At 33.0% G+C, this 21,059-nt stretch overlaps 1 protein-coding gene across 3 annotated transcripts; it reads left to right on the forward strand.

Annotated features, from left to right (window-relative positions):
* Window positions 1-289: 289 nt before the first annotated feature.
* On the forward strand, window positions 290-17,799 carry LOC139527145 (solute carrier family 15 member 4-like). Of its 3 annotated transcripts, none has more exons than XM_071322421.1 (11): window positions 290-1,203; window positions 3,036-3,216; window positions 4,574-4,685; window positions 6,103-6,265; window positions 7,916-8,056; window positions 10,098-10,350; window positions 13,254-13,349; window positions 14,250-15,156; window positions 15,476-15,855; window positions 15,902-15,956; window positions 16,903-17,799. In XM_071322421.1, the coding sequence occupies exons 1-8, from the start codon at window positions 649-651 to the stop codon at window positions 14,678-14,680; spliced, it is 1,932 nt and encodes a 643-aa protein (XP_071178522.1). In that variant the 5' UTR covers window positions 290-648; the 3' UTR covers window positions 14,681-15,156; window positions 15,476-15,855; window positions 15,902-15,956; window positions 16,903-17,799. The 3 variants fall into 3 exon arrangements, with proteins under 3 accessions (XP_071178522.1, XP_071178524.1, XP_071178523.1); XM_071322423.1 differs by having other exon boundaries at window positions 477-1,203; window positions 14,250-15,114; window positions 15,443-15,855; window positions 16,903-17,560; XM_071322422.1 differs by having other exon boundaries at window positions 477-1,203; window positions 14,250-15,114; window positions 15,443-15,956; window positions 16,903-17,560.
* Window positions 17,800-21,059: the final 3,260 nt, after the last annotated feature.

Here is a 21,059-nt window from a genome sequence, read left to right on the forward strand (position 1 = left end):
TTGAATATTTGCTGTAATTAAAAACTGGTAACTGATATTTTGACTGATTTGCAGCCATCTTGAAAATGGCCGCCATATTGGATTTTTCAGGGTGGGTCCATAGCTTAAATTGACAACCATATATAGATCTACCATTGTGCAAAGTTTCATGCTTTTATCATCAAACCCACAATTCTTTTGAAAAAATGCACGAATCAGCTGGACTATAGTACGTGTACCAACCCTTGTCTTGTATACCATTTGAAACAGATTTGAATACGTTTTGAAAGCAATTTTATATTCTTTTTTTTTCTGTTTGGGTAGCTGTATTCTGTCACTAGAGGAAAATTGTTACACTTTGAATCTTATGCAGGTTTTGGCGTACATTTTCAAAAAACTTTTCCTATATTTCTCACTCAAATTGCGTGAACCTAATTACTTTTTTTCATGTGATTTTTTTTTCCCGTACTTAGAAAGAATAGCACGTGACATAAATCACATGACTATTAATAGATGTTCAAAATGGTGGACAAAAGTTGGTTATCAATTTGTGCAAATTTTTATCAAAATCTATCGTATTAACAAATATTTGCTAATCACTTTAAGTGTAAACAAATGATTATTTATAATTTTATGGAATTAGGTGTTTGAAGCAGACTGTCACCAACTATGGATGAAAATACAAGCCTTATATCAGGGAAAAACAGAGAATCTGGTCAATCTGCGAATGGACCAGGATGTAAAGTGAAAGTAGCCGAGGGTGCCGTTCTCTTGACAATAACATTGGAAAGAATTGCTTTCTATAGCTTAGCAGGAAATCTTGTGTTGTTTTTAAATACAAACCCATATGCGTGGACATCTTACAACGCTATGTATGCCTTGTTATATTTTTTTGGAATCTCATATTTGATGTCATTCTTTGGAGGTTTAATTGCAGACACTTTATTAGGCAGGTTCAAAAGTCTGCTATTGTCCTTGCTCTTGTACTTGGTTGGTTATCTTCTTCTGCCATTACAAACTAGTTCAAATTCTTATCTAAATCCTTGTAAACATCTGAATGGACCGATTCCTTATAAAAATATAACACTTGGATTAATGGATATAAACCACCAGAAGTCACCATTTGATGAAAGTTGTTCTGGCTTGATGTTTGGAGTATTGACTTTAATTGCTATTGGAAGTGGTCCTTTCAGATCAAATATTGCTCCATTTGGAGCTGATCAGGTATAAACATTGATAAACGTTGTAAACCTACACAATGTTTTAGAAATCTTTACCTAATGTTTTAGAAATTTTTACCTAATGTTTTAAAAATCCTTATGAATTAAATTTATCCTGTCATACTTTTTAAGTTATTAATATAATAAGTTAAATTTAAACTTCAACTAAAACAGTATACATGTATCATGTGTATAATCAGACATGTCAGACAAGACTCTTGTAAAGACTGGTCATCATGCTGATCATGCTAGTACATGTAGTAGAAAACATGTTTTTCGATTGTACCATAGAAAGTTTAGACTTTCAAACCCTATAATTTTGAAAGGATGCTCTACATTTTGAATACACATACATGACATATATTTTTCTTAACAAGAATGAGGCCATAATAAATAATAGGTTTGTTTGCCCAAACGCTACCTACCCAGAAAAAAGCTGCCTACTCAAATTCTTTTATTGTCCTGATTTGAAGAAGTTTTTTTTTAATCATATAGGCATGAAGACTAATAAACATCTGATACTTCAATTTCTTTTTTTGAAAAAAAAAAAGAAAATGCCTACCTACCTACCCACTGTCTCAACCTTTGGGTAGGGTTTGGGCAAACCAAAATATTTTTAAGTGTGGCCAAGTCATGGCAGATTATTTTCTCTAATAGTCATCCATCATTGTCTATCCTTCTCTTTCATGTCTTTTTTTTTTAAAACGTTTTACTGTACATACATAATATATCTGTGATTTCAGAATATTGTTGAAGGGTGTTTAATAAAAGATTGATATCCATTTTTTTTGGATGATTAACATAATGACATACATGTAGTACAAATGTACATGTAGGTTGTGACAGTCATATTACATGTATTACATTGCAATTTTATAACCCTTTTCGGCAAACTAAAAACTTTCTCATCATATAACATGTATAATAATAACAAGTAAGGAAACAACATAAATGGAAATCACAAGTTAACTAGCACTTAATTCATACATGTTTTACATAGATATTGGAAGATGTGGTATGAGTGCCAATGAGACAACTCTCCATCCAAATAACAATTTATAAAAGTAAACTATTATACATGTTATAGGTCAAGCCTTCAACACAGAGCCTTGGCTCACACCGAACATCAAGCTATAAAGGGCCTCAAAAATTAGTAATGTAAACCCATTCAAACGGGAAAACCAACGGTCTAATCTACAAATGTAAATGTATGTTATAAGAGAAAACTCTTGAGTCATTTGAAGTTTTAAAATCATTCTTTACAGTTGTTATTGGGTCAGACTATAAGCACAATCATGGGAACAGTCTTTGTAAAGTCCTAAAGGGTCCCCCTGATAAACATGCAACCCAATATAACAAGTATACCCCAGGTTTAAAAAAATGGGGCTGTACTGTTTAATATCCGTCTATTTATCATGTTTATCCATCTGTCAGTCTAAGGATTTCAGAAATTTGATTTCAGGGTTTATATGAGTCAGCTATTCTTATTACACTTATCATGTTTATGCCCTCGCTTAAAAATAGTGGGGTAGGGGTACTGTTTTACATCTATTTGTCCATCCATCATTGTCCATCAATCTATCTGTTAGTCAGTCAGTCTGTTATATGAATATTTTTTTGTCACATCTTTGTCATGAACATGATGAACTACATCATTTTGTACATTACACATTTACAAGGATTTCTGAAATTGGGTTTCAGGGTTTATATCATTATGAGTCAGCTATACTTATGATATGTTTTTAGATTCATCAACAACTTCCTGTTTGCCTTCTACTTCAGCAGGTATATTAATATCTTTTTTTGTTATTATTTTTTTTAAATTTATTGTTTCAGGTGAAAGGTGAAAGTCAGCAAGCTAATTTGACATTTTTCAATTGGTATTATTGGTGTGTTAATGTAGGAACATTGGTGGCATTGTTAGTTATTACATACGTACAGCAACATGAAAGTTTTTATGATGGATACTTGTCAGCATTGATTTGTCTGGGGGTGGCAGCTGTTGTATTCCTTTGTGGTAATTATAAAATCATTCTTTTAAACATGTTTTAAATAGAATGATAGATATAAGATGTTGTATGAGTGCCAATGTCAGACAACTCTCCATCCACAACTTGCAAAAGTAAACCATCTTAGGTCAAAGTACAGTCTGCAACACAGAGATTATGACTCACACCAAACACCATTTTATAAACATGATAAAGGGTCCTAAATTGACTAGTGTAAAACCATACAACATGTAAACCAATGGTTTAATCTTATTAAAAAATATGAGAAACACTTATCATTGCTTATGAACCACATCAATAATTGACAACCACTGAACATCAGGTTCCTGGCTTAGGAAATTTGCAAACAAATGCAGTTGTTTTCAAAAATCTAATAGGTACCAACCTTCACTCTTATCTGAAAAAATTGTGTAACATCACAACATAGAAAGACGCACTATAAATCAACTGTAAATAGTCTTTGTCATAGATGCATATTTCAGTAGTTATATGCCCTCAGTATCACACTATTTGTAAAAGTTTTAGGCTTTAGCAAATAGTTTTAGGCCTTCTAAGACCTTAAAGGAAAGCTTTGTCCAATTTCAATTTCTGAGGTTAGTATTTGCATAATTTGAGCTCAAAATGAAAATTTAAACTGAGAAACATGACAAAAAATAGTGTAAGATTGAGGTAACATGCATACACTACGAAATAAATGGTATGACGTTGACCTGAAAATGTATGGAGCACCATTGCAGCCAAATAACAGTATGTTGGGTACAGCCTTAATATTAAAGCCCCTGCATGGTAAAGGTTTATTGAGATTCCACAAAAGTTTGTATCCAAGGACCAATAATATATATAAAGTACTCAGTTGGTAAACATGGATATATCAGGCTTTAATATGTTTAACATGGTATTTACATTGTGTCATAACTTTAAGCGTATTTTCACTTGTTTGTCATGTTTGTGTCAACATGTCTTTTGATTGATTTAAGTCATGTCTAATGATATTTTAATTGAAGGGTTGAGTTAAGTCAAAATTTAAAAACAAAAATCAAAAATATTTGATTTTTTGTGCAAATGACTTTCTTTAATAGACATGTGTAACCAGATCAGTTTCACTCCAGCCTAAGAAATTTTTTTTAACTGTCTATTGTTTCAGGAACTAGTTTGAAGGTGCCAACCCTCCCCTATCTGGGCCATGTTTTTTTTAAAAGTAGAAATAGCTTGTACAGTATTTGAACATTTAAAAAAATTAATAACAAATTAAAGGAAGTACACAAAAACTTTCAACATGAACAAAATACACAAGACTTAGATAAGAAATTCATATTGATGCATCAATGTGGTTTTTTTAACAAATTTATTTTATGAATGTTATAGGTTCCTGTAGTTATGTGTACAGACCAAGAACAGGCAGTGTGTTTAAGAATATATTCACAGTCTTATGTGAGGCATGCACCAAATGTTGCTGGAGACGAAAACCTAACTCAAGGTAAGTGTATCCCATACTCTGTATGAGCATTGTCTTATGTGAAACATGCACCAAATGTTGCTGGAGACGAAAACCTAACTTATGGTAAGTGTATCCCATACTCTGTATGAGCATTGTCTTATGTGAAGCATGCACCAAATGATGCTGGAGACGAAAACCTAACTTAAGGTAAGTGTATCCCATACTCTGTATGAGCATTGTCTTATGTGAAGCATGCACCAAATGTTATGAATGTTGCTGGAGACGAAAAAGACAATTCAAGGTTATATAAGTGGGTCAATTTCATGAGCATTGTCATTTATTATATTATTATATATATTGCTATATGAAAATTTTAGGTCTCAGTAAAAGGACCTATATATATTCAACAAGTTCAAGTAGAAAATAATTTCAAAATCAGAAGTAAGACACATTAATTTGTTAACTATGACACTCATTTTAGAATGTTAGCAAATTTTACTCATATAATAACATGAATAAGCAGATTAGTTAAAATAAAACATATTAAATATTTGTTCAGTATTAAAATCTCTTTGAGGTGACTTTCTGGTATACTATTCTGAGTTTCAATTGGACAGACACTGTTATTATAAAGTTGCAATAATTTCTCATGTTAAAATGTAAAGAACTTAGTTTGATAGTAATTATGATACTAGCTCTTAAAATGAAATCTGTAAATCAATTTCATTTAAAGTTATTCCTTCCACTAAACGAAAATGTTCTTGCAAAAATGACAGTAAATTACAATTTCCCTACAAAACATACTTGAAAGAAAAAAATCTCTCTCTTTGACGATTTGAAAAATTGAAACAAATGCTTTAAGGATCAATGTCTCGTGTACATTCACCCCATATCTCTTTTCTCTTGTTGATGTGGATGATCTGTCATAACAAACAAACATACAATCCCCTTGTTGATAAAAATCATTTTCTCGGTTTGACGAAATTTTATCCAGGTAATAGACACTTAACTACTGTATATCTGTAATGTATATATAGAGGTTAGACATTTATCAAACAACTTTATTTGAGTAACTTATCAGATATTAACCCTTTATATAACATTATACTATTGATTGTTTATATAATTGCAAAACTGCAGAATTAAGTCAAACTTTTGAATATTATAAACATTATTGAAATATATAGCAATCATACCTGAATATTTGTGATTTTGTCCTAATTAGGAACATCAAATACATCAGAGGTAGATTTAGAAGGGGGCCCCTCTATTCTGGGAAAAAAAGAGGTTGATTATATAAGGAATCACTGAAGCATGACTAGAGCAGGCCCCCTTTTAGGCAGTCAGTGGGTCCCCACTTGTGAAAATTTCAGGATCAGCCACTGAATAATATAGTTAATAGCACCATTTAAATAAATGGATATTCCTAACAGAAAAAAAATTGTTTTTTCTACAGTTTAGGTGATGATGCCATTGAGCAGCCTTCATCATGTTTGGACTTTGCTATGTATAGATATGGAGGAAACTTTCAGGAGGGAACAGTAAATGAGGTTAAAAAGGTCCTTAAAATTATATGTGTGTTCCTGACCATGGTTCCATACTGGATGGTTTATTTTCAGGTAGGAGTGACATATCTTTTATAAGATTTTATCAAGGATCTTTACAGAAATTCTACTTCTTTTGGTGGTGTTGAATATTGGGGATATGAAAATATAAAAATTCTTCACTTCTCCCAGGACCAGTACTACACAAAAATATATCTACCCCATACATTTTCCACTTGATCTTAAAATTTATTAACACAAAATGTGAAAAATGAAAAGAAAGTGAATAAAATTCAAAATGGAAACATGAAATATGTCAAATAGACAACAACCCCAACTAAAGCGCAACAAAAGCCCAAGGCCTCAAAATCCTGCATCTGGAGGTGGGTTTTACCTGGCCCCTAAAAATGATGTATGCAATTCAGCAATAATGGGAGTCACACTAATTTGCTAATTCCAACATTTCAATAATCAATACTGCAAATGCAAAAGAAACAAATTTTAACACAGACATGACTGAAGTATGGGGAAAATCTGGATTCTGAATACGGGTGTATTTGTTTTTTTCGTCATCTGCTTGAAAACAGTATTTTTTTCTTCAAATAGAGGATCAGAATATTTTTTTAAGGAAAATGATACAGCATAATTTAAAGAAAGTGGTATTTAACACAACCAATCGATCATTGATTATACATCATGGGAAGATATTTTATTCTTATCCACTTGATGACCATACAGGATATAACTTATCTTGTTCAAACAAACTTGTTTTGATTAAACTATCAGATAGTGATTTGTTATAAAACATTGTACTTTTACAAAACATTGCACTTTTATTGAATTACCAAATAAATTATATACCTGATAAACAAACATCATTTCATAATCAAAAGTATTTACATATGAAATAAAACCATCAGAATTAGGTACAATATAAGAGTTATTGGAAAATTTACTTACAGGATATACTGTTAAAACTGTCTGTCTTGGAACGGGGACCCAATTATTTGCCCCATTGGAATGCATTGAAAATCATAGTAAATACATAGGGTCCTGTTCAATAAATAATTTGATAGCCACCTTGGGACTTCTGGTTCATGTTAGGCATTCATTTTGAAGTGTTTAAGTACAATCTCAGTGCCTCATGACCGGCATTACATTGCAAAATTTATTTTTATTGACAGCAGGGTCAGTCTGTCTACTTCTGGGGATGAATAAAGGCTAGAATTTTGGCAATTTACTCTTTGTACTGACGCCAGATTACATTTAAATCAATCAAAATTTTTACAGAAATTCAAACTAGATAGCCTACCCTTTCAAATAAATCTACATTCAGTTACAGAACTAGTGAAATAATAACACTACACAATTTATAAAAAAAGTTAAATATTTTTTAAGAACTACATTTGTGGGTACCGGACTGGTTGCCCTAGCTGGGATCCTATTCCTCTTGATACTTTATTTTTGGTAACATAATAATCATATATTTCGGGTTTTTCTCTCTCCGTAATTATGGTAATATAACACTAATGACTTTTAATGAGGTGAATGCATAGATTTATAGAAGTTGTCTAAGGATTACATTAAGTAATACCTGACTTTGTTACTAAGGACTGTATAATTCAGATATTGGTTTAATAAATGACATTTAGACCCTCAATAAAAATGTTGATGTTTATAAAATCATTCATGTTGACCCTCATTTCTTATTTTTCTCTCTTGCAGATGGAGACAACTTTCCTGCTACAAGGACTTCATATGAATTTGAACTTACCAGTAGAAAGTGCCAATGTAACAGTTGACTGTAACCCCCAGAATTCCACAGGAAATGATGACCCTAATGACATCGCTAGCAAACCTCCAAAGGTATCAGCTCATTTTATATCCATCTCTCACACAGAGCAGCAGGCATACCAACTAACAGCCTGAATTATATTTGAAGATATACAAATAACACTTGATAAATTTGATGCTTCTTTTAAAAACTACTCCTATTCAATTTGAATTCATTGCGCATCTGAATAAATGATAGAAAATGTAATTTTGGAATTTGGGGACGAAGTTCATTATCTGTTTGAATGTCAGTTTTTTATGCCCCACCTACGATAGTAGAGGGGCATTATGTTTTCTGGTCTGTGCCTCCGTCCGTCTGTGCGTCCGTTTGTCCGTTCGCTTCAGGTTAAAGTTTTTGGTCAAGGTAGTTTTTGAAGAAGTTGAAGTCTAATCAACTTCAAACTTAGTACACATGTTCCCTATGATATGATCTTTCTAATTTAATTGCCAAATTAGAGTTTTGACCCCAATTTCACGGTCTACTAAACATAGAAAATGATAATGCGAGTGGGGCATCCGTGTACTATGGACACATTCTTGTTTTTTTTACCACAGTGAGAATTTATCATTTGATAAAAATGATTAAGCATGTGTAAATATTTTAAAGTCAATAATATCTTAAAGATATTAGGTCAGTTTAGGGGGATACCCCTTGTGATAAGTCAATTATATTTGTTTGCAGTTAAGTTTTATAAGTATTGGATTATTTCATTTCCAGCATTGGTTTGTTTTTGCCATGTACATCACAGGCACTTATCTCAGAATTTTTTTCCCCTATATACCTTTATATAACACAAGTTTTTAACTCGCGATTTTGAAAAATGTCATACGGTGACGAAATTCCATTAAAAATGCTGTGTCTCTGCTGTCAATAAAACACTAAAACTTGTTATGCCGTTAATCTAAATTGATTTATCATCAAAATGGTGTATAACACGCTTACTGTTGTTGTCGGAATCATCCGTAGCAATCCTACCCAAGTATGTCAATCGTTATTATTTTGTCAACTTACACAAAATGGGCAATACACGAATCACAGTAAATGATTAATTGTAAAAATTGTTTCAGAAAAAAATTGTTAGTTTTCGTATGAATAGAACCTATCAAACAGTTAGTAAAATTGTATGATATACCGTGAAAAAAATCTAACAAGACTTAGTGTTGTTTGTGGTATGTCTAATAATTTACTAATTTTCCCATGACGTCAATGTCATGCAGATTCTCTCTTGACTTTACGTATGAAATGAAACAAGATCAGATAAATCCGAGAATCATTTAGACTTTCCCATAGAATTAACCAATCGGAAACCAAGATATACAAGGAGATGTGACACGTTTAATGCCAATTCTTCAGCGGTTTGCAAAATTATTACAATTGACATACTTTGGTAGGATTGCTACGGATGATTCCGACAACAAATGTAGGCATTTTATACACCATTGTAAAGATAAATTAATTTAGATTTACGATATAACAAGTTTTAGTGGGGTTGACAGCCTATAAAGCAGCATATAACGGAACTTCGTCACCACCTGACATTTTTCTAAAATAAAAGTTAAGTACCTTGTGTTATATTAAGGTATATAGGACATTTTTTTCTGAGACAAGTGCCTGTGATGTATATGCCCTCAGTCATATTTAATTGACTTCAAAACTTTGGTAAAGTTTACATGTTGAAATGAGGCGAATGATACCAGAGTAACATTCAAACTCATAAGTCTAAAATAAACTGACAACACCATGGCAAAAATGAAAAAGACAGACATCAAACATGAATAGTACACAAGATAGAAAACTAGATTGAGCAACAGGAACCCCACCAAAAACTGGTGGTGATCTCAGGTTCTACAGAAAGATATGCAAATACTGCTTTATTTCATATGTGGCACCCATTGTGTTACTTATGTTAGTACATACCCAGTAGTTAGTCTATATTGATAGGTCACATTTATATTATGACATAAAACACAAAATGTCTGCCATTTTGATTCCAAATTTTTTAAATTATACTATCAGAATTACAAACAGGCAAGACATTTTTCTGTGTCAACAGTTTTTTAATTTTTATTTCAGCTTGTTGCAGCATGGCTATCAATATTTGACGTTATATTTGTCATTATTCTCATACCAGTGTTTGATCGTTTTATTTATCCACGGCTAGCCAAGGCTGGACGTCCAATGGGATTTGTGTTACGTGTAAGTCTCGGGATGATGATTGCTGCCAGTGCGGTATGTGTGGCTGGAGTTGTAGAACATTATCGTCTGAAGTCAGTTTATCAAAATGATAGTATGCCTTGTTGTAGACATACAGCTCAACAAAAAATAGGTAAGATAAGATATACTATAAACCAGTTTATTTTCACGGATACTTAATTTTGCGTTTTACCCTTTCTAGAATATTTTCCGGCTATTTAATTTGGCAATTTTCTCATTTACTTGATGTTATTTAATAATAAGGAAAGATCCAAATTTTACATATTCACGACAATTTATATTCATGCTATTTTATAGTTGGGGAAGTCGCGAAATTCCATCGCTCGCAAAATTAAGTTGGTTTACAGTAATTGATATTGTTCTGGCCGGAGAACACATTTATTTTGTAGAGCCTTTCTTTTAGACAATAATCTCAGATTAAAAAGTCTTACCTGCTCTCTCTCAAAGAGATGTTTACAGTGTAGTGTATGACTATTTGGACCAATAATATCAAAATTATAGAAAAGTCTACCACTTCTAATTAAAAATGGACATTTCTGTTTTAAGGGGGTCTGTAATTCAGTTTGACAGCTTCAGACATATATATCAATTTTTGAGCTTTTTTCACTGGACCAAATCACTTCTTTTCATAAAAAATATGAAAAAAAATGGCAACTTATACTTTGTCAACACTAGGGAATACATTTTTTGTTAAGGAAAATAACTTTGTCTGTGGACCTTCTGTTGTTGACAGGTATACTGTGGGCTCATCATCATTTTTAGGATACAGATTTACATGGATTCCTAATTAAGGTATAGGTGAACCACAAATTGGAATGTTCAACAGAGTACAAAGGAGTAGGTTCTGTAAGACCCCTTTTTGGCCTCAAAATATAGCAGTTTTAGAAAATTGTGAAAATGTAATCTTTAAGCTATATTTTGTAAAGTAAAATGCTTCTGCTACATAAATATGAGCTGTTTTTGACAAAACAATGCACAAATATTGCATTCTAGCATCATTAAGTCATGCTAAATTGCTGAAATCTTCAAAATTTTAGCATTTAATTTGATTAATTTTTAGACGGTGTCCGTCTAAAATGAAAGTGGCAGCATTCGTGTTCATTCATAATATTGAAATGTAAGTTGTATTTGATGATAATACAAAACATATATAAAGGTTGAGGATGAACACAGATGCGGCCACTTTCATTTGTGACAAAAACCATCTGAAAAGTGACGTTTTCTGGCATATTTGATAGATTTTTAACCGGATTTTTGTGACAAAAATGTCGGTTATTGATTTGGGGATGTACGGCGGGCGGCCGGGCGGTCAGGCGGGCGGCCGGGCGGGCGGCAATCAAATGTTGTCCGTGCATTTACTCATGAACCGTTCAATCAAAGCTTTTAAAATTTTAATATGTTATTACTGACAACTATACGAAGGTCAAGTTTAATAATGGCGATTTTGACTTTTACCGTTCAGGAGTTATGGTTCTTGAAAGATTGAAAAACTGAGTTTCCAGTTGTGTCCGTGCATTTACGCAAGAACTGTTCTACCAAAGCTTCCCAAATTTAAATATGTTGTTACTGATGACAGAATGGAGGTCAAGTTCAATAATGACGATTTTCACTTTTACCGATCAGGAGTTATGGTTCTTGAAAGATTGAAAAATGGAGTTTCCAGTCGTGTCCGTGCATTTATGCATGAACTGTTCTACCAAAGCTTCGGAAATTTTGATATGCTGTTACTGATGACAAAATGGAGGTCAAGTTCAATAATGACGATTTTGACTTTTACCGTTCAGGAGTTATGGTTCTTGAAAGATTGAAAAATGGTGTTTCCCGTCGTGTCCGTGCATTTTCTCCTGAACCATTCAACCAAAGCTTTTGAAATTTTAATATGTTGTTACTGATGACAAAATAGAGGTCAAGTTCAATAATGACAATTTTGACTTTTACCGTTCAGGAGTTATGGTTCTTGAAAGATCATAAAATGGCGTTTCCATTCACGTTGTTGCATTTACTCATGAACCATTCAATCTAAGCTTTTCAAATTTTAATATGTTGATACTGATGACAAAATGGAGGTCAAATTTGATATTGACGATTTTCACTTTCACCATTCATCAGTAATGGTTCTTGTGATATTGCCAGGACACAAATAAATGTTAATAAATCCGGTTTGCTGTCGTTGTGACAGCCTCTTGTTCATATTTAAGCTTGAATTAGAGCGTTTTTAATGACTAAATCAATTAGAATCTTTCACACAAACTAATGGAATCAATTGAAATAGACACTTAAGTGTTTAAAAAGTGTCCAAAAACTTTCGTTAGATGAACCTGAAATTTGAAGCCAAAATCGGCCCTTACCAAACCTATTCCTTTCTATAGGCTAGTATACATGCAGTCAAATTCATCAAATCAAATATCAATGAAATACAATTTTTTTCTGCATCAAATGAAGTTTGAACCCAAGATAATGCATGAGCTGTATCAGATAGAACAATAAACCTTATGCAAAGGAATATCAATTTATATGTTAAATTATTTTGGACCAAAAAACATCGATGTAAAATCTGTGATTGTTTGAAAATTAAGTTGTTATATAAGAACCTTTCAAAACGACCAATATTCAACTTAATTATCCCAAAACCAATCAAAGTCATTTACATGTATATACATCCTTGCATAAAGTTGATCTCTTTTGATGCATTTCACATGTAAATGAATTTGCTGTCAGTGGAAAAAAACATCACTTGGACTTCTTTCATATCAATGCTTTTATCAGTCTAGGAAAGGATTTATCTGATCATGACCTTATTGTAATGGATGTTTATCACATTAAAGTTTATATAATATTATAGTTAAACCTTTCCAATAAAACTTTCAACATGAAATCAATGTTGAGTAAAGCAGTTGAGACATTTCAGCATGTGTAATTATATCTAGAGTTGAACTTAAGTTTATGTTCCTTGAAAAAGTAAATTTCAAGCTTACTGTAGCATTAAGTATATAACTATCCCCTATATAATTGTAGGACGTACTGTATATAATGCAGCAGAGATGTCAGTCTTGTGGCAGATACCACAGTATGCTCTGATTGGACTCAGTGAAGTATTTGCCTCAATTGCAGGTAAGTTACCGTCTATTGTTAGGGGTCTCATTGGGGAGTTCTGATCCCAGATCCCGCTTGCTGTTTTGTCAGATTCCTGCATCCTACTTACACTATGTACGGATGCAAATCTCATTTTTTTGTAATTTCCCGTGTCCTGCTAGACTTCATTTCTATTTTTCATGGCACAATAATTTTACTTTCATGTGTAAAGCTTACAAAAAATCGGCAATCCCACGTCATTCTTAGACCCCAATGAGTACCACTTGTTTGATCAACAAGTATATTGCATTAGATAAGAATGATGTAGATTCATTTTTGTCGAGCCTTAACAGCAAATATAGGCGAGACACTGGGTTCCGTGGAAACCCTTACAAATTTTTGTTGAATCTGCGATTAACAGCAAAAGTAGGCAAGACACTGGGTTCCGCGAAACCCTTACAAATTTTTTTATATGAGTTGTTTCAATTTTTGTAGATTGTGGAAAACTTGCATTTTTCAAGGATATTCAATAATCATGGTTTTGCAAACGTATCGGCATACATTCGATTAGAAAATCAAAACATTGAAATTGTGTAATTTTTAAGTTTTATAAAAATGGATAATTACCACATAAATCATTGTTTACATTTACTCAGAAGAAATTGTTCCGAGTATTTCTTATTTTGATTGGCTAATTTGTTACCTCGATACAGGATGCTTTTATATAATTTCTCTGTTTTCGGGATTCCCAGTACATTTGAAATTTATCATTGAAATTATTCATATGAAAACTATCTAAATAATAATAATAATGATAATGATAATGATAATGATAATGATAATGAATCCACAGCATTTTGTCAGGAAAAAATCATGTTTATGATAATTAATCTCATTACCCTGATGTTATTAAAACAATAATTCATGTTGTCTTTTCAGCTTTAGAATTCGCCTACCTAATGGCGCCCAAGTCAGCTAAAGGTATCATTATGGGATTGTTTTATCTATTCACGGGAGTAGGAAGCTTCATAGGATTTGCATCCATGGCCATCTTTCAGGGATATTGGTTTGGACCATACGATAATGGAAATATAAACTGTCGTCTGCCATGTACAGAAAATGGCGGGAAGTTTGAAATTAAACTCAAATGCCATTTAGACAATTATTTCTTTTTCCTAGCAGGAATAGAAGTCTTAGGGCTGCTGTTGTTTTTGTTTGTTGTAAAAATTTGCCGCATTCAAAATGAAATTTCTGCAGTGGTTCGTCAGAAATCTCAACCACAGATAATATCCAGAAGATCAGTAACTGAAAGACTGAAATCACCTGTATCTTTGCAAAGGCAGTCTAGTTCAGACATCAGTGTCACATGAAAAGACAGAATACTCTATTTATTTCATAATAGTACTAAAGAGGAATTCATAGAAAGAAGAACAGTGTAAAAGTGCACTGAATTTATGTCACAGATGGACAACTGATATCCATTCCTTTATTTTCCTATTCCATTAAACAAAGAATACAAGTACTAGAATTATCATTCTCATCTGAATTTTCTGAATGATGATGTTTTTATAGTTGTATTAACATATATTTTTACATGAACAGTACTTTAGTCTTCATTTGATAAGGTGCCGCTTGCATGAGAAATAAGAATCCATATAAAAAAGAATGCTACCTGCTACAGGTCAGGATGTGAGTTGTTTATGAAAGTTGTGTACCTTTCTACTTACATTCTCAGGGCTATTCCAGAATATATCTGGTGAGAATTGGATGCACTCAAATAAATCGAATATATTTGCATTTTTATGCCCCACCTACGATAGTAGAGGGGCATTATGTTTTCTGGTCTGTGCGTCCGTTCGTCCGTCCGTCCGTCTGTCCGTTCGTCCGTCTGTCCCGCTCCAGGTTAAAGTTTTTGGTCAAGGTAGTTTTTGAAGAAGTTGAAGTCCAATCGACTTCAAACTTAGTACACATGTTCCCTATGATATGATCTTTCTAATTTTAATGCCAAATTAAAGTTTTTACCCCAATTTCACGGTCCACTGAACATGGAAAATGATAGTGCGAGTGGGGCATTCGTGTACTGAGGACACATTCTTGTTTTAAAACTATTGTATAAATAAAGTTGCATTGAGTGAACCAACACCATGTATAATAAATTGTATAAGTAAAACAATTTTATTTTAATTTTACGGGTGCTTTTAATTTTGGAACAGCCCTAAGATGTAAGTCTCAAAAGACATGTGTAGCTTTTGCCAAACCATTGTATAATTTCCATGAACTCTTATATCATTTTTGTATTTCTGCAGCACTGGTTTTATTGATGTATGTGTGTTATATATATTTATATACCTTTCAATGCAAACATTTGTCTTTTTTAATACATGTACATGAAAGAGATGATTTTCATAATGATCATAATATTTGTTTACTGTACATAGTCATGATAGTCCACACATTTCTACCTAAAACTGAATGGATTTCAATGAAACTTTAAAGAATCTCCTCAGTGCTTATTGATATTGTAAAAATAACACATTCGATAAAAGTGGGATAAAGCATATTGTGACCCTGCGAAAATGTTGTTAATTGAGGGATAACAATCTGCTCTATCATCCTCTCAGATATGTGTTATTTAATTATCAGTCTGTCCGTCCGTCCGTCCGTCCGTAACACTTTGTGTCCGCTCCATATCTAGAGAACCATTATGATTTCATACTTTATACTTTACATGTTAATTAACCACCACCAGAGGGCGTGTCATGATGTATGTACAACTTCCTAGGTCAAAGGTCAAGGTAAAAAAACTTTGGTTTCAGTTGACAACCCTGTGTCCTGTGGTGAAGATCGTGTCCGCTCTATATCTTGAGAACCGTTATGATTTCAAAGTTTATACTTGACATGTATATGAACCAACACCAGAGGGTGTGTCATAATTTATGAACGACTGCCTAGGGCATAGTTCAAGGTCAAAAACTTTGGTTTCAGTTGACAACCCCATGTCCTATGGTAAAGATTGTGTCCGCTCTATATCTTGAGAACCGTTATCATTTCAAAGTTTGTACTTGACATGTATATAAACCAACACCAAAGGGTGTGTCATAATTTATGTGCAACTTCCTAGTTCAAAGGTCAAGGTCAAAAACTTTGGTTTCAGTTGAAAACCCCATGTCCTATGGTAAAGATCGTGTCCGCTCTATATCTTGAGAACCTTTATCATTTCAAAGTTTATACTTGACATGTTTATAAACCAACACCAAAGTGTGTGTCATAATTTATTTACAACTTCATAGGTCAAAGGTCAAGGTCAAAAACTTTGATTTCAGTTGACAAACCCATGTCCTATGGTAAAGATACAATTTTTTAATGCACATTATTCACAGCGGGGCCCACAGAGATGGCTCCCATCTCAATGATATCTAGTTTATTTTACTGAATGTTCTATCATTCATGTGTCAGTTCTGCCAACTTTTCATGAAGCAAATGCAGGAGATTTGTCAAAAATTGAAAAGATCAAAGAGAAAAAACAATAGATCAAAGGAAAATGCCACCAAAAAAGCATGAACAGGCGAGAGTCTCACACTAAATGCGTTAGACTTTGCGTCCTTGCTGTGTGTAAAAAAAATCATGATTTTGGAGGGACATAAAGGGGATGCATGTTATAAACAACTGCATACAATCATGACTATACACAGCTAAATATGGTAGTTGAATACAACTTAGGCATCTTGCTGGCCGAGTGGTCCAAACTTTCCAGCTACTGTATAACTACTGTAACAGACTGCATGACTGAGATTGTGAGTTCCAACCCCACACATGGCAGATACATTTGACTCATATATTAATTGACTTAGATTGTAATTTTTTATGCTGAAGAGCGATGGATCTCACAGTGCACTCCCCCTTTTTCCACCAATAAAACTGGCCACCATTAAAAAGCCAATAGTGTTGAAAGTAGTGTTAAACACCATCAATGAATTATCCAATCAAAACAACTTGATACAATTGGTGCAAATAATGTCAAATGTTAACCTCTAAACGATTTTTTTGTTGTTAGGTTGATGTCTCATTCATAATAACCTCAGATCTCCTGTCATCTGCCGACGGCTTATTTATATGTGTGCACCTATTTTATAACTGTACATAACTACATTTATAGTGAGGTCACACCAAATAAACTTGTTGTTCCTAGAATAGATATATGCCAAAAAAAGGTGAAAGTTACTGAATTTTTTTAAAATAAAAAAAAAATACAATATTAATTAGACTTGCTATAATCAGACTAATGCTAGGATAATGCATACAAAAATAATTAAGTGTGGCCTTTAAAAGATTATTAAGATATGGTGCTATCTAATATTGAGAGCATTTCTTGCATAATTGTATATTTTATACCATGTAAAGATTAATTTTGTAATTGTTAAAATTGTGATAGACTTAATGTTTTGTTATAATCAAACTTCTAAATGTTTCCTAATAAAATTTAAAAATATTTTATTTTGAATGATTTTTTTAACTTTGAGTTGCCAGTGAGACAATTTGCCATATATAAACAAAGGACAATTTATGTAAATTCAGAAATTATTGCAATTTTTTTAGAAAGGAGAAAAGTAAGGTTTATTATTTGATTTGTAGGGAAATCTGCAAAGTTGTATGTATCAGATATGTATAAGTTTTTGTCTCGCCTTGACAGAGTAAAAATGGGAGACATAGGTATGCTGTTTCTGGCGTCATGGCCAGTGTCAACAATGGTATTAGTTTGTGATTACCTTATGGTAGGTCAATGATATTTGGTATGCAGTTGTATAAGCATTGACTCATCTTATTTACATAACCACTATTTGGCCCTGCCCCCTCAGTCATGGTCTATTGACCTTGAAACTTTTGCTTAGTTTACGAGTAAAAGTTTGTGATTTAGATCGGTTTATGGGGAACCACTAGTGGTAAGTCAATGATATTTGGTATGCAGTTGTATAAGGATTGGCATATCTCAATATCACGGAGATTGTTTGGCTATTCCTCCTCAGTCGTGGTCTATTGACTTTAATACTTTGACTTAGTTTACATGCATTAGTATATGATTAGTTAACTTAAGATGAAATGCTAATGTTAAGTCATCGATATTTGGTGTAAATTTATTGGCATTTTCTGTGGTTCAGGCTATGTTAAAGATTCACAACTGTTTATAATGTTTAAGGTAAACAACAGTTTGAAATGCTGTCCCTGTGGTTAAGGCTATGTTTAAGGTAAACAACAGTTTGAAATTTGTCCCTGTGGTTAAGGCTATGTTTAAGGTAAACAACAGTTTGAAATGCTGTCCCTGTGGTTAAGGCTATGTTTAAGGTAAACAACAGTTTGAAATGTTGTCCCTGTGGTTAAGGCTATGTTTAAGGTAAATAACAGTTTGAAATGTTGTCCCTGTGGTTAAGGCTATGTTAAAGGTTTACAACAGTTTGAAATGTTGTCCCTGTGGTTAAGGCTATGTTTAAGGTAAACAACAGTTTGAAATGTTGTCCCTGTGGTTAAGGCTATGTCAAAGGTTTACAACAGTTTGTAATGTTCTTAATGTTAAAGGTTTACAACAGTTTGTAATAAATCAGGAACCTGGACAGTGTTTGTCTCCTGTTATATGTTAATGCTTTAAAAAATATTTTGTGTTTACCACTGAATTACTTTTTTCAAGGCATTTGGTTGCCTTTTCATTGATATACACCCAGCATCTCTTTTCATTCATTTTTCTATGGAAAAGTAAAATCATTCAAACTTAATTGATTTTTGGAGTTGAATAAATGAATATTTCTAATTAAAGATATAACGATAGAAACTAGCTTAAAAGAAGGTGGTGAAGGGATATTTTCATGCAACATTTTCAGCCTTTTTATTAGCTCACCTAGCCCAAAGGGCCAAGTGAGCTTTACCCATCACTTTGCGTCCGGCGTGCGGCGGTGTCCGTCGTCGTTAACTTTTACAAAAATCTTCTCCTCTGAAACTACTGGGCCAAATTAAACCAAACTTGGCCAAAATCATTATGGGCTATCTAGTTTAAAAAATGTGTCCGGTGACCCGGCCAACCAACCAAGATGGCCACCATGGCTAAAAATAGAACATAGGGGTAAAATGCAGTTTTTGGCTTAAAACTCAAAAACCAAAGCATTTAGAGCAAATCTGACATTGGGTAAAATTGTTTATCAGGTCAAGATCTATCTGCCCTGAAATTGTCAGATGAATCGGACAACCCGTTGTTGGGTTGCTGCCCCTAAATTGGTAATTTTAAGGAAATTTTACTGTTTTTGGTTATTATCTTGCATATTATTATAGGTAGAGATAAACTGTAAACAGCAATAATGTTCAGCAAAGTAAGATTTACAAATAAGTCAACATGACCGAAATGGTCAGTTGACCCCTTTAGGAGTTATTGCCCTTTATAGTCAATTTTTAACCATTTTTCGTAAATCTTTGTAATCTTTTACAAAAATCTTCTCTGAAACTACTGGGCCAAATTAATCCAAACTTGGCCACAATCACCTTTGGGGTATATAGTTTAAAAATGTGTCCTGTGACCCAGCCATCCAACCAAGATGGCCGCCATGGCTAAAAATAGAACATAGGGGTAAAATGCAGTTTTTGGCTTATAACTCAAAAACCAAAGCATTTAGAGCAAATCTGACATGGGGTAAAATTGTTTTATCAGGTCAAAATCTATCTGCCCTGAAATTTTCAGATGAATCTGACAATCCTTGTTGGGTTGCTGCCCCTAAATTGGTAGTTTTAAGGAAATTTTACTGTTTTGGGTTTATTATCTTGAATATTATTATAGATAGAGATGAACTTTAAACAGCAATAATGTACAGCAAAGTAAGATTTACAAATAAGTCAACATGACTGAAATGGTCAATTGACTGGGCAAAGTTCATTATAGATAGATATAATTGTAAGCAGCAAGAATGCTCAGTAAAGTAAGATGTACAAACACATCACCATCACCAAAACACAATTTTGTCATGAATCCATCTGCGTCCTTTGTTTAATATTCACATAGACCAAGGTGAGCGACACAGGCTCTTTAGAGCCTCTAGTTTCTTATGTTTTTTGTATTTTGATGTTTTATATCACTTTTTTTTTGTTTAGTTCAATGTGTGTGCTTCACGTTTTCCTTTATTTATTTTCAGTGTTTTGTGTCAGTACTATTAAATTATCTTGCTTGTCCCACATTTGATTAATAAGTAAACCAGGACTAAATTTAAAGTTAGTCTGGAGATTGTGTTCCCAGGATATTAATTTACTATCAGATTACTATAATTTTTTTCACAAATCGGCAACTAGCGGACGTTTAGAGTTGACTGCAGGGTCTTCATGTCAGTAAAGAATGACTGCATGATCTCCAAGAACGGCTGAGTTATAACTTCTAGTACATATTCCACTGATGTTCACAATTGTTTTTCTCATGCTCCATTTTTCCTTATTTTTATTTTCCGTGCAACGTTTTTGCAATTTTTATTTCACGTGTTTCCATTTCCCCTTTACCACCCTTTTATAAGAGTAAAATTTGGGAGTAAAATTCCCAATCCAGAAGGTGGTGTCAACTTATCAAAGAGATCATTTCACAATTGAAAAAATCCAAATCAGATAAAGGGGGTCAGATATTTTAGGTAAATCTATGTTCAACTTGTTGAATGCCAAATCAAACTTAATTTTTCAAACTCTTAAATCATTTTGCCTGCTAGAGAAAAAAAATTAAACAAAAGAATTAGC

This window comes from Mytilus edulis, chromosome 6 (assembly GCF_963676685.1).
Source record: "Mytilus edulis chromosome 6, xbMytEdul2.2, whole genome shotgun sequence".
Taxonomy (NCBI): Eukaryota; Metazoa; Mollusca; class Bivalvia; order Mytilida; family Mytilidae; genus Mytilus; species Mytilus edulis.